Source organism: Equus przewalskii, chromosome 17 (assembly GCF_037783145.1).
Source record: "Equus przewalskii isolate Varuska chromosome 17, EquPr2, whole genome shotgun sequence".
Lineage (NCBI taxonomy): Eukaryota > Metazoa > Chordata > Mammalia > Perissodactyla > Equidae > Equus > Equus przewalskii.
The window spans coordinates 47,732,069-47,757,488 of record NC_091847.1 but is presented as its reverse complement, the minus strand read 5'-3'; the positions used below and the strand labels follow the sequence as shown (position 1 = coordinate 47,757,488).

Here is a 25,420-nt window from a genome sequence, read left to right as displayed (position 1 = left end):
TTATGTGAGGTACCTAGAGTAGTCAAGTTTACATAGAAGAAAGTAGAATGGTGGTACCAGGAGCTGGGGGGAGGGCTAAATGGAAAGTTATTGTTTAATGGGGACAGAGTTTCAGTTTGGGAGGCTAAAGATCTAGAGATAGATGGTGATAATGATTGCACAACAATGTGAATATACTAACACTACTGAATTGTACACTCAAAAATGATTAAAATGGTAAAATTTTGTTATACATATTTTATGTCAATAAAAAAATTTTTTGTCACCTTCTCTGTGAGACCTTCCTAACCACCTCATTTTAAACTGCAAATCTCTTCCCAATCTGACACTCTGTACCCCTACCCCTACCCCTCTCCCCTGTCTTTTTTCTCCTCCTCTTAGCACAAACACCAACAAACATATATACTGTCGTCCCTCCATATCTGTGGGGTATTGGTTCTAAAATCTGTAGATGCTCAAGTCCCTTATGTAAAATGGTGTAGTACAATAAATACATACAGTCAGTAGGCCCTCCATAATCATCGGCATACATAGATTCAAGCAACCACCAACACAAAATCTGTGGATACAGAGAGTGGACTGTATTTCTCTACATACTATGGGGGATTGGAATTGGCCACCCCAAGATACATCTCTTTGGTAAGAGGATTATTTTGGGCTGGTTACTTTCAAAAACTGCAGACATGAGAGAAACTCTCAAAAGTAGAAGTTACCCTTTGCAAGACACGTTTACATTTGTAAAGGTAATCTCCATCTGTAAAGGTATCTCCCTCTCTGAACCAGGAAGAAGCGGGGATGACCTTATCTCTAGAAACTCTTATCAATGCACAAGGCAAGGACTTAAATCTGCAACCTTACTCTTGTTTACTGTGCTTTTCTGGTAATCTCCCATAAGTGACTCCTCCCACCCCCAACATCCTCCGTTGTCTTTAGCTGAGGGTGGTATTTAAGATGGGAACCTCTGCCCTTTTGGTCTGTTGCTCTGTTTTCCTGAGTGTCTCCCATGTATACATGTTATAATGCTTTGTTTAATTTTCACCTGTTATTCTGTCCCATGTGAATTTAATTCGTTGTCTGGCCAGAAGGACCTAGAGTGGGTAGAGGAAACGTCTTCCTCCTCTACAATACTTACTTCACTGTCTGCTCCTCACTCTAGAATGTGAGCTCCTAAAGGGTAGGCTAACTGCCTGTTTTATATCCCCAGTGCCTACAACAGTGCCTGGCATACAATAAGCATTCAGTAAATATTTGTTGACTGAAATACCACTGTTATGTCAGAAGGACTAGAGCTGAGGGAGGCTGGAAGCAAAATTAGCCACTCACAGGCTGTGGCTGGAATCCAGAAATAAAATGGTAACACTGGGGCTATGTAGCATCTATTATGAGAGAAGAAAGTATAAACCTGAAAGACACTCCAAAAAAAGGCTAAGATTTGAAAACAGATTGGAAAGAAACGGAGCAGAAAAATGTATCAGGCTGGGCTCTGTTTTGAGACAAGAAGAATGGAAGTACCAATAAGAGAAATGGGGACAAGGAGCAAGTTTTGATAAAATATAGACCAACATAGAGCTGACATGTCAGAGCCGGAGGTGGGGATCCGTGACCCCTGCCCAAGGATGGTTTAACCTAAAGAGGTAACGAATTCACCCAGAGACTACTTAAAAAACAGAAGAGCAAAAGGTAGAGGGCGTGACCTTAGTGGACACACACATTGAGGGTGAGGGAAAAAAGAAAGACTGAAAACATAGCAATAGGATGACCTAAAAAGCTGCAGAATCATGGAAGCAGAAGAGGAGCTTTGAGGAGTCAAGGTGGAGGGCAATTAGAAAGGAAAAAATGCCCTAAATTTTGAAAGGAGGTTATTGAGAATCTTAGAAAGGGGTTTCAAATGCTGGCCAGTCTTTCAGCAATATGACTATTTTCAGAATTGTGATGTTTATAAAATGGAAGCCTATAAATAAAATTTAAATATTTTTATTCTGAGGTTTCCTCTGCTAGGGAAGAAACGACGAAGTGAAAACAGTGGCTAGCAGACTAGCCCATTGGGAAGTACTTCCTGGGGCAGGAAGGGCACAGGAGGCCTGCATGGCACCAGGAGCCTTCCATTTAAAATCAATTGCAGTTTTCCATCATTATTCACAAGGGCCTCCCTAGCGGCTCTCCTCCACTTACTCAAGCATCCTTAGATTCCGATATTTCGAAGCCACCGTCATCTGTCCTCTGGATTTCATGAGTCTTCTCCTAACTGCTTTCCTGGCATCTGAGCTCCATTACCGCAGCCAGTCTGTGAGCTCTGGTCATGGCTGCTCAAAACCTAGTCATGCCTTCCCATGTGACTCAGAGCAAGAGCCAATGGCCTCACAGGGGTCTCCAAGGCCCTACCCAGTCAGCCCTGCAGCCACATGCACCTCCTCCTGCTCTCCACATGGCTCACCCTGCTGCACCCACACTGACCCCCTTTGTGTGGATCAGGTCAAGCAATGCCTCAGGGCCATTGCACTTACTTTTGGCTCCCCCACCTCCTTCAGGTCTCTGCTCAAAGGTCACCTTACTAGAGAGTTCTCTCCTGACCACCTACATAAAAGCTTACCTACAGTCCTCCCATTCCTCTCAGGCATGTATTCAGGTATCTATCTTCCTTTATTTTCTTTCCTTCCTTCTTTCTTTCTTTCCTTCCTTCCCTCCTTATTTATTTGTTTTTATGGTACTTACCAACACCTCACACATTTTATTTGTTCATGGTTTACTAACTGCCTCATGGTACATAAAAGGTATTCAGTCAACATTTGTTGAATTTTTAAATCCAAGTAAATGACTTCTACTATGACTAGATACAACTGTTTCTAACAAACAACTCAGTCACCGTCTCCATACTTAGAATATCTGCTCTGTCTACTATACTTTATTTCCTTTAAAAAGTATTCTAACTGGCTTTCTTCAGAGGAAGCTTTCCAGGCAACCCATGTGCTCTTTAGACCATGATTCACAGCAGTGTATTTATACGTTACACATAATTATGAATATCCAGGTCTGATTTCTCTGTCTACACTGGATTAGAAATGGCAGAGTGGGGACAGGAGACCTTTAGAGGCAGGCATATTGATGGCATGAGTTAACAGCTCTCAGCCTGAGAGGTAATAAGTGCAAATAGCAGTAAGAAGGTCAACACACACACACACACACATTTGAGGATTCTTAGCAGAGGAAAACACCTAATAGTTTAAAAATATCACCATCTAATGTACATTAATCAATGTTGAAAATGATGCTTGCAAACTGTCAGAAAAAGTCTGGGTTGGGTCCAAACTCCACCTTGCAGCCATGAAGCTGAAAATAAAGTTTTCCTTTCAGAATTTAACTGGAAACCTCAAGCTAATCTAGAAAATTTCTATGTGAAACATGTGTTTTCTGATCATGCTAGATTCCTCTAAAATCTAGGGCTGCTACTAGGAACAAATAAGATGAGAAACACGATATAACTAAGTACTATACAAATAACAATATCTTACACTCAGTCCTTTCAAGTATACAAAGAAATTTTTTTTATATTTCATAGGACTCCAAGAGCCACCCTGTGAGCAGGCAGGTAAGATGTGGAGAAATAAAGTGATGTGCCCACTATCAATTCAACACACACTGTGGAGGAGTGTCCCGGGTGTGGACGATAGTATGGGGACCCAACAGACTAGGACCCCCTCCCATGGGGTCAAGGGGCTTTCTTAACATTTTTACCTTAAACCTGGAGCACCTGCAACCATTTCACTATACTAGTCTAGGATAAGACAATCTCTACTCTAGCACAAATCCTTAGTTATTTTATATAATATCTTACTATTTCATAGTGCTGTTCTGCAAAGAACATTACAGCTCCCAAGTCTTCTGTCAACCAAATAATGTTTAAAACCACTATACTAATACCAAGGCACATGTGTCAAATGATGTATGTATAAGATTATCTACGGCAGTAGTTTTTATATAGCAAAAGAATGGAAGCAACTTAAGTGTCCTCTAGTGGGAGATTTATTAAATCAGTGGAACACTAAGCAATTGGCATAAAGAATGTGGCAGGTCTGTGTGCACCAACACGGGACAATCTTTATGATACATGATAAGTGAAAAGAGCATGGTTCTCAACAGAGAATATGGTATTAGTTTTCATGAAGGGTGGTGGGGACAAGAGGAAGAATGTATGTGTATGTTTATAAATGCAAAGTATACCAATGAAAGGATATACATAAAAAATGGTGGCCTCAGGAAGACAAACTGGGTGGTTGGGGGACACAGAGGGATGGAGACTTAAGATTTGCCAAATATCTTTTGTATATATTGAATTTTTGTAGCAGGTGAATGTAAATAAATAAAGTAACATAACCATGGCACTGGATGAATGCAGAGGGCAAAATCAAAATGGAAACAATAAGGTCCCCCCTCAAAGATTAAGATACTGTATGTGAGAACACACTGGAAACTACAAAGCATATATTGTCATAATTAATGAGTAGGACATAGTCAAAATTACTTTGGGAGAAGAATTCTTTTTAATTTTCTCAATTTCAAATTTCAGTGCTCTTGATATCATACTCCAAAACACAAAACTATTTTTAGACATTGCAACCAGATTCAAGACCTATAAGGACTGGCCCTTTGGTCCCTCTGGAAGGTTTTGTTCTGCTTATTTTGCTGTCTTTGTTGTCTGATCATTTTAACAGACATGCTTTTGCTTCCATACATAGACCCTGAAGCACACAGTGGACCTGGGGGACAGGGACAATCTGACAGCGGAAAAGCACACTCTGCATTTTTGCAACTCTCAGTAATCTTTCTGACCCCTGCTGAGTTAAGCACTTGAACATGAAAAGCCCAGGTGATTTGTTATTGTTTTGTCTTAAAATAAAACACTTTGAAAGTAGAGAGGAGTAAAATAAAAGCAATTAATTTTTACTGTTCTATCAATAAAATACTAGAATTGGCTTTGACTAAATATAATTCAGACATCTGAGAGTCAGACCATAACAAGTATAAGACTACATTTCTGGGTCAGTTTGCTCCAAATGAGGACACTTTATTCATGAGAGTTCAGTTATCCCAAGCGCCACACTATGTGCCACAGCCATGACTGAACCGAAGCAAAAAATGACAATATTCCAGGGGACACAGCATCTGCAAAACTGTCTTCCACCCAGCTCACTGGAGACGGCCAATAAAGACCTTTTCTTCTCTCATTTAACAGATGTTGAGCAACTATTGTGTATTTTGTTTAACACGCATTTAGTGTGTCAGGCACATGTTCTAATTTAAATATTAACATATTTGATCCTCATAATAACCCAAAGAGATAGACAACATTTTTGTCCTCATTTTACAGATAAGAAAACTGAGTAACCAGCCCAGGGTCAAAGAGCTAATAAATGTGAGAGCTGAGGTTGTCTGAGTCCAGAGTTCAGGCACTTAACCATTGAGCTCTACAAAAAAAAGATAAGCACTGAGAATTTGCTGGGAAATAAGATAGACCCATGTCTGCGCACTCTCCAGAGTTTACCTCCCAGCCAGGAGGGACTGATAAAGAGCAAACAGTAGATAACAGTTTAACTACAATGGCCGAATTGCTGCAATGGAAAAGTGATGAGGCATCAGAGCATAGAAGGTAAAGGATGACGGAAAACATTCACTGAGCTCTCACTGATTCCTCACAAAACCCTAGAAAATAACTAATCATATTCTCATTGTAGAGATGAGGCAGTTCCGCCTGGAAGAGGAGAGCTGGAGGTCAGAGGCAGGATTCATCCTTAGTTTGAGCAGTCCTGACACCACTCTCTTGCTAGTAACAAATTAATTGATTTTTTTCTAGATCCTTTCCTCAACTTGTTTTCTTTTCTCAATATATCAATTTAATCTCTTCTGTATGTTACACGATGAGAGGTTTAAGTATTTATCCTGAGTGTCTTGTAAAATGCAGGAGCCTTATCTTATCGCTTTGACAACAGCCATTTAATACCAAGCGCTCTGTTCACAATAAGACCGTCATGCATATTGGTTACCAGCATTCATCTCAAATTGATGCTTATCCTTGTTGATCTGCAGCCGCCCTCACCTGGTAGCTGAGAGTTAAAAAAAAAAAAGGAGGCAAAAGAATAAACTTATCTAATGACTTCATTCCAAGGTCCAGACCAGGTGTTTTCACAAGTTATCTTATTAAAATGGCTAGAAGAGATCAGATGTTTCAGATAAGATGGGTCTGAGAGGCTCTTACGACTTATTTAAAAACACCATCCCTTCATTTTAAAAGTACTGTAAGGAAAATGGAAAGCAATTTCAAGAGAATATAAATTTTGCAGTCATTAAAAATTATGTTTGCAAGGAGTCTTTAACAAATGCGGAAATATTTATGTTCTAATAATATTTACATATTCAGAAAAAGAAAAAATGGATAAAGTATAAGCTGCTTTATAGAATAATAAATATATTTTTATACATAAAACATTTCTGAAACACACAAAAAGGAATAGTATTGTTAATGGCTCCCACTAGGGAGTGGAAATGAGAAGACAGATAAGAGGAAATTTTAACACTCACCTTCTATCCTTCAATAGTTTCCTATAAATAATTTTTAAAAATTAAAACAAAATTACATTTAAGGAAAGGTCTTTAAATGATACGAAAAAATGGTGAAAATGTTTAGGCTATATAAAATCATCTTAAGTGACAGGACAAAAGTTTTTTTAATATAGAATAATTTCAACTATGTCCCCCATCCCAATAAAAGAAACCAGCAAATTCCTGAAACACTATTAACAATACTTACCCCCAGGGGGTAAGTTTTCACTTTTTTGCTTCATATACTTTCTTCTTATTTGAAATATTTAAAATAAGAATTTAGCACTTTCATGATTTTAAAAAAAAACACAATAAAGTTAAATAAGGAGAACAAATAGAATACAGTTAATATATGAATGAAAGTGATAGGATTATAGGAGTTGCTTTTACCACATTCTAAAGTCAAATATAAAGAAGCCAAGTTGTCCCTCTAAATTAAGTTCAAAGTAAACACTAAAAGACCATTTTCTTGCTGAAATACAGCCAAATGTGGGCTCAAAGTCCTATTTCAAGGAAGGTAGAATCACACCTTAATTTTAAATACTTTTAGACCTAATCTTCTTTTCCTCCTTATAATCTTCTTTGCTACAAGTGTTAGCCCTGCTTTCTTTCCAACAGCCATTTGAGAAGAGAGGGTGATAGTGGCAATTAGCTGGAGTCGGTCAGACTCCAAGCTCAGGGTGATGAGGAACTCCCCGCAGACTAGAAGCCTCTATCCTCACCTCTTCAACACTGTTTGCTTCTATATCCCCCTATTCCTTTTGGACTTCAAATTTCCCTCTCAGAAAACGTTACCCCCCTGCACAGAGTATTAATACAACCCATATCTTATAAAACAGTTGAAGAAAGGAAATTACAGATTTACATTACCGTGATGCCAAACCATCATTTATTAGCAAAATATAGATTTTTTTGCAAGCTCTTTTGCAAAATATATTGGCATCGTGTTCACTACCATCATATATTCTCCCCTTCGAGGTGCAGAGATCCTTGGTGAAGCACAAACAAAAAGAAGCTGGGAGCCCCAGTTCCTCTATGATGGGGTAAGCCCACTACTGCCTTTCTCTCTTGCTTTTTACTAATAACAGCTCTGGACACAACACAAAAGGCAACTGCCTGAGGACTCTGAAAAGTGAACAAAAAATGTAAATTGTGGAGAAGAGTCAAAACTTAGAGAAGCTATCTAAAGGAGGTGAATTGCCAGGTTATTTCATTTTATTTTATTCTATTCTCTCAGCTTTGTGCTGGAGCAGGACCCTGTCACAGAGCTCCACAGAGAGCAACAGAGCAGTAGTGCCACAGCGTGAGCAGGTAAATCTCCAAATGAAACCCTGTCTTTCTGGCCAGAGGCACCTGGGAAAAGCACCCTTGCAGGGCAGAGTATGGAGGGAATCATGGAGAGAAGGTGGCAAAGGGAATCCTGCAATTCTCTACATAAACTAACACAATTCCCAGCCTCACCCTGAGCTGTGCATTCATGGGACAGACTCAAAGCAGCATCACAAAGGCTCCAAGAACTGAACTAAGACTGAAACCAGCACCCAAGTCTCAGACTAGAGGCACATGCATGGGACAGAAAGCAAGTTGAATAGCAAAGGCTTTGAAAAGTGAACTAATATTAGAACGATCACTCACAGAAGGTGAGACAGAAATGCAGTCTGAATCTAACTGCTTTCATTGCCTACAAAAAACAATGTTGTTCAGAAGATTACAATAGGACCCCAAATCTACATAGCATAACATATACAATGTCCAGGATACAATCCAACAACAGCATTTCATATACAAAGAACTAGAAAAATATGAGCAACATTAAGAGAAAAAACAATCAGATTCCAACCCTGAGATGACCCATAGGATACATATTAAAATATCCTCCATAAAGATATGGAATGAATGGAAAGATAGACTTTCTCAGCAGAGAAATAAAAACCAGAAAAATAAGCAAGTGGAAACTGTAGAAATAAAAAATATATCTGAAATAAAAAATTCACTGGAAGGCTCAACAGAAGGACAGAGATGACAGAGGAAAGAGTGAGTGAGCTTGAAGAGTTAGCGAAATTATCCAATCTGAAGAACAAAGAGAAAAGAATTTTCAGAAAAATAAGCAGAGCCTCGGGAGAGCCTGTAGGAGAATATTAAAAACTTGTAGTATTCGTGTCACTGGACTTCCAGAAAAAGAGGAGAAAAAGATTGGCAGAGAAACTATTTGAAAAAATAATGACCAAACACTTCTCAACTGTTAAAAGACAAATTTATCAATGCAAGCTCATAAACTCTAAATAGAATAAGCTCAAAGATAACCACCCTTAGACACATCATAATCAACTGCTTAAAAGCAAAGATAAAGAAAACACAGTCACAGCAGCTAGAGAAAAATGACACATTATAAACAGGGCAACAATAAATTGAATGACTGAGATTTCTCATCAGAAACTAGAGAGACCAGAAGACAGTGGAACAATATCTTTAAAGTGCCAAAAGGAAAAAACGGCCAACCTAGAATTCCATATCCATTGATAATGTCCTCCAGGAAAGAAAACTAAATAATGACATTTTTAGACAAAGGAAAACTATGAGAATTCATTTTTGTCAGATCTACTCTAAAAGAAATGCTAAAGGAAGTGCTTTAGGCTGTAGGCAAATGACACCAGAAAGAAACCTGGATCTTCATCAAGAACAACAACGGAGGGGCTGGCCCCGTGGCCGAGTGGTTAAGTTCGCGCGCTCCGCTGCAGGCGGCCCAGTGTTTCGTCGGTTCAAATCCTGGGCGCGGACATGGCACTGCTCGTCAGACCACGCTGAGGCAGCGTCCCACATGCCACAACTAGAAGAACCCACAACGAAGAATACACAACTATGTACCGGGGGGCTTTGGGGAGAAAAAGGAAAAAATAAAATCTTTAAAAAAAAAAAAAAAAAAAAAAAAAGAACAACAACGGAAATGGTAAAAATCTGGGAAAATACAAAAGGCTACTTTTCCCAAGTTCTTTAAAATGTATACAATTGTTGGAAGCAAAATTATGCCATCATTTAGTAGGGCTTTCAATATATACAGATATAATTCATATCATCACTATAACATAAAAGTGAGTGGGGGAGGATAAAGAAACCTATGTTTTCGTAAGGTTTGTACATTTTACTTGAAGTAGTACAATACTAACTCTAAGCAGACTATGAAAGTTTAGGTATGTAGATTGTAACCCTCAAGCATCCAGCAAAAAAAATTTTTTTCAAAGAGACAGATCCAAAAAGCCAATAGATAAATGAAAATGGAATATTAAAAGGATAGATTCAAATTATCCAAAAGAAGACAGGAAAGGAGGGAAAGAGGAACAAATAATAGAGGGGACACACAGAAAACAAACAATAAAATAGCATATCCAAATCCAATCATATCAATAATTATATTAAATGTAAAGGATCTAAAACACCCATGTAAATACAAAGACTGTCAGAATTTTTCAAAATAATAAGAACCAATTATATGCTGCCCACAAGAAACTCATTTTAAATACAAAGACCTAGATAGCTAAAAGTAAAGGATGGAGCCAGCCCTGATGGCCTGGAGGTTAAAGTCTAGTACACTCCACTTTGGTGGCCCAGATTCAGTTCCCAGGTGCAAAACCACACCACCCATCTGTTAGTAGCCATGCTGCGGCAGTGGCTCACAAAGAAGGACTCACAACTAAAATATACAACTATGTACTGGGGCTTGGGGGGCAAAGAAAGACAGGAAGACTGGCAACAGATGTTAGCTCAGAGCAAATCTTTCCCAGCAAAAAAAAGAACACAAAAAAGCCAAGACCTTACTTATAAAAAAGAAAGCAAAGGACGAAAAAAGTATCCCATGTATACAATAATCAAAAGAAAACTAGATAGCTATATTAATTTCAACCAGTCTCCTAATCTTGCCTCTCCTAATCTCTAACCCCTCGATTAACATATTTACTTACAGAGGCTATTCCCTCATTACTCATACAACCATGTCCAAAGTATTAAGCTGTGTCTGTCAATGATTTACAAAATATATCAGCATACCCCTGCCTTTTTTGAACTTACCATCTAAGAGAGACAACATTAATGCAACAGCTTATTAATATATATATTTGATATAAATATCAAATAGATCTAAGATACATGTTTGGAAAAGGTGCTAAGTTCCCTATGTACACAGAAGATTTCATAGGCTTTAAGAATGGCTTGGGATTCTCACTAAAGTTACAATTTAGGTGGTTTAGAAAATGCTGGGGAAGAGAAAACCCATACAAGAAGCTTGAGAAAAAAACATTTTCAGAAGCAACTAAATGTAGATTTTGAGTAAGCAAGCCTAAAGCAAGGATAAGGCTGTATAAAACATAGACAGATAAGCCTCTTAAAATTTTATAGACTTACAAAGATTAGCAACAGTATTAAGTGGATCATGTCTATCACTGCATCTTACGTTATAAGGATGAAATAATGTTTTGGGGTTTATCCCTGATAGATGTCCTTCCAATCAATATTTTGTACCTAGACATTCTCACTGTGAAATTACAGCCTTACAGGCACCCCACCTCCTCTCCAATAGTCACTTTTTAAGGAGATAGGGAGAGGAGAGGAGAGGTGAGGAGAGGAGTGGACAGGAAAAGGAGTGGGAGGAAGGGAGGAGGAGGAAGAGATGATCATGCAAGGGGGTAGGACCTTCTGCAATGGAAATTCATCAACTGTCTAAAACACATGGATCAGGGTCTGCAATGCTAAGTTTTCAGTTATAATTAAAACTAGAACAACAGATTGATCTTTCTAGGAGAAAGTATAAAATGAGGACAGAGAAAAGTAAAGAACTGAACCCTGCCCTCCCCTATGTCATGTGTTTTCACATATATTTTGTGATCTGATTTTTAAAAACATCAACAATAACTCTGCTCTCTGTAAGAGGAGTACTATTTCTATTTTACAAATGAGGCAACAGACAGACAAAAAGAACTTTATCGATATAGGCATCCCTCACTTTTATGATGCAGTTCATTCCTGGAAACCACACTGAAAAAATCACTAGTGAACTGTATAGAATTTATTAAATTCATTTACTAGAATAGGTTTGACTTTAACAATGAAAGCTAGTGACAAATAAGTGGATAAAGACAAAGAGAAGTAAAATACCAGTTCTTCCTTTCACTACATCACAAGGAGTGTTCGGAGGAGAGAAATGCTAACTACACAAACAAGCAGGGACTGTCACCAATAATGGATATAAATACTGACCTGCACTATAAGGAGGATGGACAGGAGGAGAGACCCAAAGCAACTGCTACAAATTTGCAGTTAAAAATCAAGGCGGTAGAGAGCCCAGAAATAGATCCCCACAAATAGAGTACACTGATCTTTGACAAAGGAGCAAAGCCAATACAACAGAGAAGAGATATCTTTTCAACCAATGGTTCTGGAACTGGACATCCACATGCAAGGGGAAAAAATGAATCTAGACACAGACCTGACACTTATAACAAAAATTAACTCAAAATGGATCATAGACTTAAATGTAAAATGCAGAAATTACAAAACTTCTAGAAGAAATCATATGAGAAAATTTAGGTGACCTTTAGTTTAGTAGTGACTTTTTAGATACAATATCAAAAACACAATGGACTTCGTTAACATTAAAAAACCTCTGCTCTGCAAAAGACACTGTTAAGAGAATGAAATGACAAGCCACAGACAGAGAGGAAATGTTTGCAAAACACGTATCTGACAAAAAATTGGTATGCGAGATGTACAATAAATTCTTAAAACTCAACAATCAGAAAACAACCCAATTAAAGAATGGACAAAAGATGTGAACAGACACCTCACCAAAAATGATAGATAGATCACAAATGAGCACATGAAAAGACTGTCATCAACATATGTCATTAAAGAATTGCAAATTAAAACAATGAGAGACCACTACACACCTATTAGAATGGCTAAAATCCGAAACACTAATAACACTGGCGCTGCTAATGCAGGTGAGGATGTGGTACAGAAACTCTCATCGATCGCCAGTGGGAATACAAAATGGTACAGCCACTTGGGAAGACCGTTTGGTAGTTTCTTATAAAACTAAACATGTTATAAGTCAATTATATCTCAAAAAAGCTGGAAAAAACAAAATCACTATATCATCCTAGACTGGATACTGTGCTAGAGAAAAAAATGCATGGACACTAAGGCCAGAGTGAGGTTAATTCATAGACTGGAATACAGACAGTGGATTGGATAGAGATGAGGGTTTGTTTGTTTGTTTGATAACTGTACTTATTGTTTAGGAGAGTGTCCTTATTCTTAAGAGGTGATTAGGTTCAGGAAAAAAATGAGTAATACACATATACATACATAAAGCAGGAGACGAAGCCAACAGAAGACAATTTAGGTGAACCTGCATGAGGAGCACCACACAGGTGTTCCCTGTGCTGTTCTTACAACTTGAAATTATTTCCAAATAAAAACTTTTTTAAAGTTTACAAAAAAAAAAGGAGGAAACAAATGCATATTGGTAAGTGAAATAAGGCTATACACTGTTTAGTTCCAGCTACATGACATTCTGGAAAAGGCAAAACTATGAAGACAGAAAACAGACCACTGATGCTAAGGATTCAGGGTGAGGGAGGGACGAACAGGTGGAGATGGAGTACAGGGCATTTTCAGGGCAATGAAAGTGCTCTCTATGATACCATAATGGGAGACACATGTCATTACACCTTTGTCAAAAGGTACAGAATGTACGAAACAAAGAGTGAACCCTAATATAGACTATGACTTTAGTTAATAATAATGTATCAATACTGGCTCATCAATTATAACAAAAGTACAGTACTAGAAGATGCTAATAATAGGGAAAACTGCAAGGGGGTGAGGGGAGGATGAGGAGATATATGGGAACTCTGTACTTTCCATTCACGTTCGTGTAAATATAAAACTGCTCAAAAAATCAAATCTATTCTTTTTTTTTTAAGCAAGACAGTGTGTCATTTTTTTGTGGTTTTGGTTCATGCTTATGGGTCAAGATTTTTAAATGGCACCAAAGGATATGTTCATTTCCTCCAGTTTCATAAGCCTTAACTGTATTATGAGGCAAACAGCTGAAATAGAAAACCACCTAATGAGAGCCTGCCTATCATTCTCTACATCTTCTTTTCTCATTAACTTCCAATACGCCTAGTTGTTCATTTGTTTATTGCCATAAGAAAATACATTCTATTCCACTGTGAGCAGTCACGAAGCATTATTTCAGCCCCCCCAAGGATGTATCTGTGGAAAATAGCCCTCTTTTCACGTCCCCTAAAGCTGGAGCCAGGGCAGCTTCTGATGACTCTCCACCGTGGCCAGAAATACCAATTTATGAGTCCTTAAATGGAAACGCCTCAAAAGAGAGATATTTGGGGTTAAAAGACACCAAAGCCCCTGTTCTTATCTGAAGGAAAAAAGCCCTTACATACACTTACCTTGAAAAATACGTGAGTACAAATTCTCCCCCAAAACATCATCAAAAAGTAGTTAAGCATTTCAGCTGTTAAGGAGATTGCTCCATTCAGGAAGATTAACGATTATGAGTCTGCAAAGGAACCTATCACCTTACTGATGTGGTTAAAGCAGAGAGTTGTTTTCTTCTCTGCCTCTTAAGATTTGTAAAAAGCCTAGTACTGAAAACAGCAGCACTTCTGTTGTGTTAAATGACATGTAGGATTTTCTCCTGATTGTGTTTTTAATAAGCAGGGCCTAACTTATAGCTTTAAACAATATTTTGAATGCACGGACATATTCTGGACCAGTGGTTCTCAGAGTGTCTTCCCTGGGTCAGTGGTACCAGCATTACTAACAAAACTGTCAGAAATGCAATTCTAATCCAAATCTACGGAATCAGAAATTCTAGGGGTGGGACCCAGCCATCTGTTCTCACAAGCGTTCCAGGCAACTCTGATGCCCAATGAAGTTTGAAAGCCATGGTTCTAGAAGTCCGTCACTATGGAAACAAGTCTTCCTTTCTCTAAGTTGACTGGAACCAATTATTTAGTTAAGCGTGTCTCAGGGAGCTCCACGTGTTCATAATACTCTAAGGGCTGGTTAAGACTCTCACCTTTTGATCCCTGCCTCTCTACCATGCAAGGATGAGACCTTCATGTGTTCCCTAAGACAAGAGGAAGACTCACATCCAGTGCCAACTCTGAACCAACATACAAAGAAGTCTGTTTTCTCAGTGAAAAAAAAAAAAATCAAAGTTTCCCTCTCCAAAGGGCTTGGCCTTTCTTTTTCTTTCTTTCTTTTCTTTTTTTTTTTGAGGAAGATTAGCCCTGAGCTAACTGCTGCCAATCTCCCTCTTATTGCTGAGGAATACTGGCCCTGAGCTAACATCCATGCCCATCTTCCTCTACTTTATATGTGGGACGCCTACCACAGCATGGCATGCCAAGCGTGCAATGTCCACACCCAGGATCCGAACCGGCGAACCCCGGGCTGCTGAAGCAGAATGTGCGAACTTAACCGCTGCACCACTGGGCCGGCCCCTTGGCCTTTCTTGATAATCACAATACCTCCATCTTATATTGGATAACAATTTTCAGTTTACAGAACACCTCCAGATACATTATGTAATTTAGCTGCCACAATAACCCTACGAGACAGGTTCTCCAGTCCCCGCAACATTTTGCAGAGGATGAAGCTGAAGCTCAGAGAACTCTAAGTAACCAGCTACCAGTCCAAGATCAGCCAACCAGTAACTAACAGAGCCTCCACCGTTGATGCCAAGCGTAATGCTCTAAGCGGTCTTCGTAAAAGAAACATTAGCTACACGATCTTGGATGAATTATTGAACCTCCATAAGCCTCATTTCCACATCCATAAAATAGAAGTGAAAGTCGTACCTACTTCACAGAGTTTATGTGAGGATTACATGAGCTAATCCACGTAAGGCTCTAAGAACAGTGCCTGGCACCTAGCACACCTGCAATAAATGCTACTGATCCTGACACCACGACCACTCCAGCTATTGCAAGACTGCAGCCACACTACTGCTCCAGGGAACTGGGCATTTTTTAACCTATTACCGTTTTCCTTTACTTTTGCCTTCAGACTTCTTATACTGTCCAGACCATCACGTTAAGTGTTTATAAAACAGACATGATCCCATCATCTATTAGGCTATGGTGGGGTTTACAACAGATGAAAACATCAAAAAACTTCATAATATCTGGAAATTTTGTCAGCAGCTATTCCAATCATCGGGCAGTTTTGTTTTTATTTCAATTCAAAGATTAGCTCTTACAAAGATAAACCCGATAATTACATCAAATATACATAGCCTTCATCCCCGAGAGCTTCTTGAGATCCAAGGAAAACAGAAGGCTTAAATAAGGCTGGCAAACTGAAAAGCTGGCTTCGGCTCCTTGCCACTAAAGTGACCAAAGATAGTCTTGAGTCTCCTGTTGTATAAATGAAAAACACAAACTCTTCTCGGAACAAATCCTTCCATATATGCCTGATTGCAACCCTTTGAAGTTGACACAGCTGAAATCAGATTTTTTGCATGAATTATGCACTACAGCAGAACAGAAGGAAGACTACTCAGAATATGACTCATCGTGCAGAAGAAAGCTAAAGGCACAACATGTACTGTGAATCTTCTGGGAAGCCAACATTTCTGAACTAGGTTAGAGGCACATGGTGGGGGATTATTTCAGGGGTTACTTCAGCTTCGGGAGGTGCAGCAGCAAAGCCCCTTGAGCCAACAACTTCAACAACTGCACAGGCTCACTCATTTGTCTTTTAGTGGCTTCTCTCCCACTGACTTCCAAGTCCATTGATTTAATCCACCATAACTAATTATTTAAATCCAGAGAGCAAATGAGAAATTAACATTCATTTTCATTCATTTCAATTGTCAACATAAACCTAACAAAAGATTCTCTAAGTCCAAACTTAAAACCTCATTTAATTTTTTTCCCTAAAACACTATGATTCAAATTTAAATGCCATAATTTATTTCAACACTTGTATGCTCCAACTATGAATTCTACAGATCAAAATTGTTAATATTTATGGGATCTCTAAGGCCTCCATAAAAGAATTTTTGAGTGTCTTTGAAAAATGTTTTCGGGGCTGGCCTGGTGGAGCAGCAATTACATTTGAAGTTTCTGCTTCTCGGCGGCCCAGGGTTCACTGGTTCGGATCCGGGGTGTGGACATGGCACCGCTTGGCAAAAGCCATGCTGTGGTAGGTGTCCCACATATAAAACACAGGAAGATGGGCATGGATGTTAGCTCAGGGCCAGTCTTCCTCAGCAGGAAAAAAAAAAAAAGAGGAAGATTGGCAGTAGTTAGTTCAGGGCTAATCTTCCAAAAAAAAAAAAAGAAAGAAAGAAAGAAAACTGCTGTCAATGATTCCTCTAAGCTTATTCAAAAATTCAACCTAAGCTTAAATTCTTGTTTTCTAATAGGAAATAACCTCTAAACCAAAACTACTTCTAAATCAAATGTATTCATGCTGGTACTATTTCAAACTCATGAAGACCCAAGACAATAAACGTTCCTATTTACATATGAATGGCTTATTAGCTCAATAAGTAAACCCATATTTGGGGGAAACAACTGGTCTTTCATCTTGGCCATGATTTCAATGTTATTCCTACTTATATAACACACTAAGCATTTATTTCTCAACACTAAAGTCAAAAGCAAAATTAGTTTGTGAGACTATGAAGCAAAGCTATGGGAGTTAGAGAGCTGTATGATATCCAGCTATATGAAAGCCAGCTTTGGACCAAGAGCTAATGACGATGGGTCAGGAATTACTTAGGAGTTAACTTATTCACTCCATTCAGCATTTACATCTAGAAACTCCAACCAGCTACAGTTGATCCCACCTGACCAGCCTATCAAAAAACTCCTGAGTAAAGGCAAAAATAGTTGGTCAGAGGCCGGCCCCATGGCTGAGTGGTTAAGTTCACGCACTACATTTTGGCAGCCTGGGGTTTCACCTGCTTACATCCTGGGCGCAGACATGGCACTGCTCGTCAGGCCACGCTGAGGTGGCATCCCACATGCACAGCCAGAAGGACCGACAACTGGAAGATACAACTATGTGCTGGGGAGCTTTGGGGAGAAGTAGGAGAAAAAAAAAAAAGATTGGCAAATGTTAGCTCAGGTGCCAATCTTTAAAAAAATAGTTGATCAATTACAAAGTTGCTTGATGTTGATGGCTTATAACTCTCTCTCTTTCAAACCACGAGCTATCCCAAGACAGGATCCCCACTTCAGGCACCTCTCAAAGTGGGATTCAGGTTAGTGCTCAGCTTCTGCTGAAGTGATGTTTCATTCCTACATGCTTTCTGCTACATACCATCAGTGAGCCTGGCCTTCTAACCACTTGCTTTTGCCTATGATATATGTGGTCCTTATTCTTGCCTGTCTTTTTGGCATGGAATCCACACCCTACCCAGGACTTCTAATACAGGCACTATGTCCCCAACCAATGCAGGCTTAGCTGAGGGTTCCCACTTTCCCTTATATTCTGACTTTGATGTATATCTACTCTGTTAAGGATGACTTTCCCCAGTCCTAGCTTCTCACCCTAAATTTACTGGCCCACACCCCAACATCACACAGTTGAAGCTGTGCCTGTGAGTCAGAGGAGAGTATCTGGCTCTGAAAAAACTCAGAGAACAAAAGCTCAAAACTGTTTCCGTCCCTCCAAGCTCACGCACCCTTTATCCCACACTTGGCTGAGGGCCCAGACATCAGTCCTCAGGCACATAGGTGGCTTTGGATGCGTACCTAAGCAAATGTAATCTTAAAAGGTTAATGAAAAACACAGGACAGAGAGTTAACATATCTGTTTTCTGATTCTACATCTACCACTAAGATCACACCACTATGTGATCCTGGGTGAGTCATTAACCCTCTAGATCTGCTTTCTCAACCGTAAAATTAAAGGGTGTTGTAATCTCAAAGTTCTCTTCCAGCTATGAAATTCTATTATTGTTCTCTGCAAAAGTAACTGCCAAATGAATTCTCAGATATGTTTAAAGGCTTAAGATCCTATCTACTGTTACTCATGTCATTTCTCTCCTCCATTAGGATGGACAATTGAAACTCGATTACCTACTCTAAGACAAAGACTATGGGGAAGATTCCCATAGAAACTTCTCTTCTACTGGCATAGCTGAGTGAGCAATTCATTGCCCTCACTGATTAAAACATTCTGAAAGATGCATCCGTATCGACTTCTCTTACAAGTTTAACAAAGCAGAACCCATCAGCTGAGTACCTACTATGGGCCAGGGATTTAGTTAAGCATTTTACTGCATTACATACAATCCTCACTATCTGAAAGGTTAATAAGATCTCCATCTCACAGGATCAAAGACATTCTTTAACTTATCCAGTGTCACAGCTCCAATAAATGGTGGTGGTAGAATTCAAATGCTTGATCCATGCTTTGGGCTGACCCACTAGTGAAGATCTGAGGGAGCATTTAACACCTCCGTTTGGGTCGGGGTAATCACAGCACACTAGCTGCCTGTCACACCATGTTCATACCATAAAGCCTTCCACTGCATTTAACAGTGCTTACACGTTCCCTTCTCAAAAGATAGGGAGGAATAGATTCTCCTAGGAATGGCTTCAAATTTGTCACATGCGAGAAAGGAAAATAAAGTCTATTTTAAAAATTACATATATACACACACACACATATGAAAAAGCATATCTACTTATATTTTAAAAATCTACTTAGAAATAAAAACATGGTGATAACCCTATCATTTGAATAAGTAAACATAAAAATGGAATGAATAAAAATAAAGATTAAAATTAATGGGAAATACAGAAATTGTTTAACTCAGTTTTAAAACCTTGTCTTCTAAAGCTGAAGAGGAATTAGTACTACCAAATAATAAAAGATATTATAAAGTTACAATAATTAAAATAGCCAAAATTCAGTGGACATTTAGTATATGATGGAGGTAGCATTTCAAATCAAAGAGGAAAATATAGAGTATTTAATAAATCACGTCAGCACAAGTGGGTAGCCCATTAAGGGGAAAAAAACAAATCCAGAGTTCTCTTTTCCAACACCAAGATAAATTCAAGATGGATCAAAGATTTAAACATTAAAAAATAAAATAAAATACTAGGAGAGAGATTTTTCATTAAACATGGTAAATAAAGTATGTTTTTAATCTCTAAGTCCTCTTGAAACCCCAATAAAATCACTATAAAGAATAAATGAGGTAAAATTCCAAAAGGACAAAAGACAATACGAACAGATAAGAGATATCACCCAAAATTTTGAAAGATGGAAAGCAGAAGACTGAGTGGTACCTGATCCAGCCAAATGGAGACAGTTGAAGCCTAACCGCCTGCCAACAGCGGAAGTCAAAGAAAGACATCTCACTCTTATGTGCACAAGAACCAGAACCACTTGGCAATCCTGAGAGAGTGTAGCCTCTGATTCAGTAGGTCTGGGGTTAGGCCTGAAGTGTTGCATTTCTAACAAGCTCCCTGGTGATACGGATGGAGGCTGCTGGTCTGGGGTCCACACTTTGAGTAGCGAGGCTTTGGAGTAAAGAATGTCCGAAATGTTCAAGAACTTTAGGCACTAGACACCTCTGGAAGTCAGTGAGCAGAAGGACTGGTCCAAAGACTGTCTAAGAACAGGCAGACCTCCTGATTTGGTCCTTGAAGCAAGGTGACTGCTCTCCCAGCCCCAGCAGAGTGGGGTGGTCTACACCTGGAGAGGCTGAGTCCCAGAGGATCTGACTGACCTCTGGGGGACACTAAGCACAGTGTCCAACAGGGAACTAAGTGATAATCTGCAAACCAAATAGGACCTTAAGGTCCATTTCATTGCTCAGCTCTCAGAATGTGGGCAGCAGGCTCAGAGCCTCAGGCGGGTAAGAGGAGGGTTATTCTCCAAGGAAACTATCTCGAGAAAGTACTCTAAAGGGATAACCTTGATTAATCAGACCACATAAAAATTAAAATCTTCAGTCCAGAAAAAATCATAATTAAAGTCAAATTAAAGACAAATAAAAAACATGCGCAAATATTCACAATATATATGAAAAATAACTAATTTCTTTATTTGTGCATAGAATCTTTATAAAGATTTAACTCAGTTTTAAAACCTTGTCTTCTAAAACTGAATAGCCATTGTGGCATTGCTTTTAATAGCATATGATTAGAAATGAACTAAAGATACACTGATAGGGGATTGGTTAACTAAATTATGACAAATACATTGTATGTAATATATATACTATACATATGTTAAAATTCTACACAACTATTTAAGTAAAAAACAAAGTACAAAAAAGCATACACAGTTTGTAGTAAATAACACTTTAGAGAAATATGTATGTTTGGATATGCAGAGAAAAAGTTCCAGAAAACAGCTGCAAATGGTCATATCTAAGGAAGGAGTTGTCCTTTTCAGTGAATACCATATTTTACCATTTGACAGTTTTTCCACAATAAGAATGTATTGATTTTTTTTAAATCAGTTTCCTTCCCAAGAATTACACAGGGCAAGGTGATGACAGTAGAATGATAAGAAAAAGAGGATTCTAGAAAGGAGCAGTTTATGCAGTGAGATCCTTTTTCTGTCCAAGAATTGGCTTGGGGGAGATGAGCTAACTTCTTTTGCTATTCTTTCTTTCTCTCCCTGAGAAATGGAAATAATAACAATAAAATACAAGTTTATTTTAGTTTATAATTTTAACCCTGTGACATCTACTTTGACCATTTTTTTAACAAACTTCTATCTCATATATTTACCCCATTTCCTACTCTGCCTTAGGCTCACTTAACCAACAGGAATGGTGAGTCTAGGCTTGCGTTCAGAGATGGTAGCTGTCTGCCAAATGTCTGATGTGGAGCCTTGAAGCCACCAAGCTGAGAGACCAAACATGACCCACAGAAGTGTGAACACTCCCACCACACACTATCAGGGGCAGGAGCCAGTAATCTTGAGAAACGTTTGCCTGAAGCAAATGAGTCTAACAACTTGATTTATAAGCCAATGTGCTTTACGTTGATTTTCTAAAGCCAAGAAATATTCCTAATGAATAACTACTTAGCTACTTCTTCTGATCTTATGGTTTTCCTGCTCAAACTCTTGGACACAACTGCCATGAAATACCAGGCAAAATACTGCATATAATCACCCACTCATTTTTCATTTGAGTATCACTTCTAGCCTTATTTTTTAAATATCCATTAAAAGTAATCATTGAATCTAAATATATGATCTTCCTTTACCTTATAATTTTACCAAATCCATAAACAACAAGTTTTCTACAGTTTTGAAGCAATACATTTTGAAAAGAAAGAAAACACTTAATAAATTTCACACGGTTAAATTCATTTTCAAAGAGTTACCTTCAAAAATCCAACCTAGAATGTCTTTATTCTTAGAGGATAGATGTATGTGCAAGAACTTAAGAGTGATGTGTCACAATATCTACAATTTACTTTGCACACACAGAAGAAGAAAAACAAGATAAAATGTTAGCAATCGTTGAATTGAGGTGGCACTTTTTTTAGCTTTTCTGTACATTTGAACATTGTCATAAAAGGAAAAACTTTTTAATATATGCCATTCTGTAGGTATAAGAACATAACTTTTCCCTAAACAGAAAGGCATGATGAGATAATATGATGACTGGGAAGCAGGACAGGGTTGGGAGTCAGCTGTACTGAAGAATAACCTAGTTCTAGATTTAAAATCTTCTCTTGAGTTCTAGATACTTAGTTACTTGTTGAATCTTGGTTACTTGTTACTTGGTGACTTGTTTTTTCTACCTTCAGAATAGCTTAATCATAAAGTAACTACTCAGATAATAAATTATTAGGAAACCTCAAACAAGGAGAGATTTCCCTCATTCAAGATGTCTTACGCAAGGTAATAACATTTAATATACCTATAACTGACTTTTATTTGTCATAAAAGAACATATAACAAAACATTCACCATTCCCGTTAGCTAAGGAAGCGTAAGGCAATGAGTTGGAAAGGATGTAAATATATGAGATACATGTTTGTTAAACAAATGGTTGCAGTAAATGTCATAAAGTCCAAAATTATAAATTTGAATGAATTTCTCATTGTATTTTATGATTATTATTCCCATTTCTCAGGTACAGAAAGAGTGGTAAAATGTCTTTTCATGGCAGATATTATTAAATTTCCTTCCTAGCCAGAGCCCCAACCTGCTGTTCTTTGCACAAGTCATCATGTTAAAACAGCTGTTTTCTTTATAGATCAGGACAGTTTGTCCAAATTACATCAAATCTGCAGCAGGTTAAGTAAGGGTGGGGAGGCTTTCTCATTCAGTATTGAGGGGGAGGAATAAACTGCTATAATTTTTCTTAAAAGGCTTTAGCAGTATTTATTAAAATTTTAGTTGGTACATCCACCGACCCAGCAATTCTACTTCTACACGTTAGTTTAGCGAAATATGCCTGAGTACAGAGAAGTCTGTACAAGAATGATGTTATAGCATTGTTTCTAATAGCATGCACAGACAGTTAAATGGACGAAGAAACGTGCAAACAATAGAATTCTGTGCCATCATATGGAAAAGAATAATGTGGGTCTACATCACTGATCTTGGAAAATCTTCAAGACATAATGCTAACTGTGGAAAAAAGTTTCAGAGCAGGACTTAAAGAGTTTATCATTTATGTTTTAAACAAACTTCATATTTCTGTGTGTGTGGGGAGGGTAAATGAACTGAAAAAGTTCTGGAAGAATATACATATCAACTGCTAATATTGGTCACATCTAGGGAAGAAAGTGGGATTAAAGAAACAGTGAAAATGGAAAATTGTTGTGGTTTTTTTGCATAGGGAATTTCCCAATGAGATTATAGACACAGAACACTAGGTAAATTTTTTAATGACTTTAAAAATGAAAGAAGAGGTTTTATAATTTTAAATGTTTAAAATAATTTGAATACTGGTTGTTTGTAGCATAATTAATCATGTTAGACACTGAAATATTTTAAATGTACAAATTAAAATTAATTCATTAGAAATTAACAAATGGTTACTGCTGAGATAATACTGCACCCAAAGAGTCAACGTATATTGTCTTCTTACATCTCCAAGACAACTGGGGGGAAAAAAATCAGAAGCTTCATTTAAAACTAATGTGAAAAACTCACTATCACTAGCACGCATAATTTGGAAGAATATTGTATACCACATCCCTCACAGCTATCAAAAAAGCCCTGGAAAATTTATACCTCAACTCTAGTGTCATTTGAACATTTAAGACTCATATGAAATAGTAGTCATGGCATACTGAAGATTTTATCAATGAAAACATTGTTATTTTTTTTTAAAGATTGGCACCTGAGCTAACAACTGTTGCCAATCTTTTTTTTTTCTGCTTTTTCTCCCCAAATCCCCCAAGTACATAGTTGTATACTTTAGTTGTGGGTCCTTCTAGTTGTGGCATGTGGGACACCACCTCAGCATGGCCTGATGAGCGGTGCCATGTCTGCACCCAGGATCCAAACCAGCGAAACCCTGGGCCGCCAAAGCGGAGCGCGCGAACTTGACCACTCGGCCATGGGGCTGGCCCCAATGAAACATTATTTTTAAAGGAAACCATTCTATTATGCTATGAGTCCAAAAACAATAGGAGATTTTAACAAGATGATTTTAAGGTAGCCTCTCTACAGAAATAAGCAGAAAGTGATCCAATATTTTCTGTGTTTTGGGACTAAAAGGCATGGGGAGGAACCAGTACAACCCATGCATAAAAACTGCAAAAGAATAAGAAACAAAAAGCAAATGAGAAAGAATTACACACAGGAACACAGGAAGACTTCAAACAAAAATTTTAAAGAGGGGCTGGCTTTGGCGGCCCAGGGTTTCGCTGGTTTGGATCCTGGGCGCAGACATGGCACTGCTCATCAAGCCACACTGAGGCAGTGTCCCACATACCACAACTACAAGGACCCACAACCGAAAATACACAACTATGTTCCGGGGGCTTTGGGGAGAAAAAGGAAAAAAATAAAAATAAATAAAATCTTTAAAAATTTTAAAGAAATTGCAGGGCACATGATCATTTAAAAAAAAATGTCAAAGAGAGAGTACGATTCAGAAAAGTGATTATAAAACTGAAAAAAAGAAATCGAAAACAGAGATAGCAGTAGAAGAGAAGGGAAAGATAAAAAAAAGAAAGATTAAAGCACCATTAACAGCAACAGAATAAACATGAGTGAAAAAGACAGCTGGTAGACAGACTTGAGGAAAATTAATAAAACTACATAAAAAAATTATTAAAATGAGTATAGAAAAGATGATGGAAATGAAAGGCAGACTAAAGAAATCTAACATACATATAATTGGTATGCCTGAAGAGACAAGAACAAATGGAACAGAAGACATATCCAAAGATGAAACAGAAGAAAACTTTTCTTAAATAAGAAAAATTTTGATTAAAAGATACGTTTTTAAGGTGAGTATAATTTTAAGACTATGAAACACAGTAAGCCTTTAAGATACTATTTTCACAACTAATACAGTATTTCTATATCACAAATACTTAGTCTTCAAAATACACGACTTCTTCAAATCCAAAGTATATGATAGCTACTATTCCCTTGTCCCAAACTATGCATCTTCTCAGATCTACATTCAAGGAACAGGATACAGAAGCGTTTCAACAAACCTATAAACCCACCCCCTGCTTAACATCCTTAATTTGTTTAAAATTAAAAAAAGATGTAAAGACATTGTATTTTTGTCCCTTTATTAATGCCTATCCTTATAAAACATTCTCACTAATTAAATAAG

General features: G+C 38.0%; 1 protein-coding gene across 5 annotated transcripts in view; it reads right to left on the bottom strand.

Annotated features, from left to right (window-relative positions):
• Positions 1–25,420, bottom strand: part of CERS6 (ceramide synthase 6) — a 303,555-nt gene that overhangs the window by 262,329 nt on the left and 15,806 nt on the right. Inside the window, exon 1 of one of the 5 annotated variants that reach the window (XM_070580073.1) lies at positions 14,061–14,577. The exons of 2 other annotated variants lie outside the window; for them this stretch is intronic. Coding sequence is in view for 2 of the 3 variants with exons in the window: in XM_070580071.1 (XP_070436172.1) it covers positions 2,173–2,231 (59 nt within the window). In the remaining variant the exon portion in view is untranslated. Of the gene's footprint in view, positions 1–2,172; positions 2,336–14,060; positions 14,578–25,420 lie in introns of those variants that run through there. 2 more of the 5 variants (XM_070580071.1, XM_070580070.1) reach the window with 2 other exon arrangements.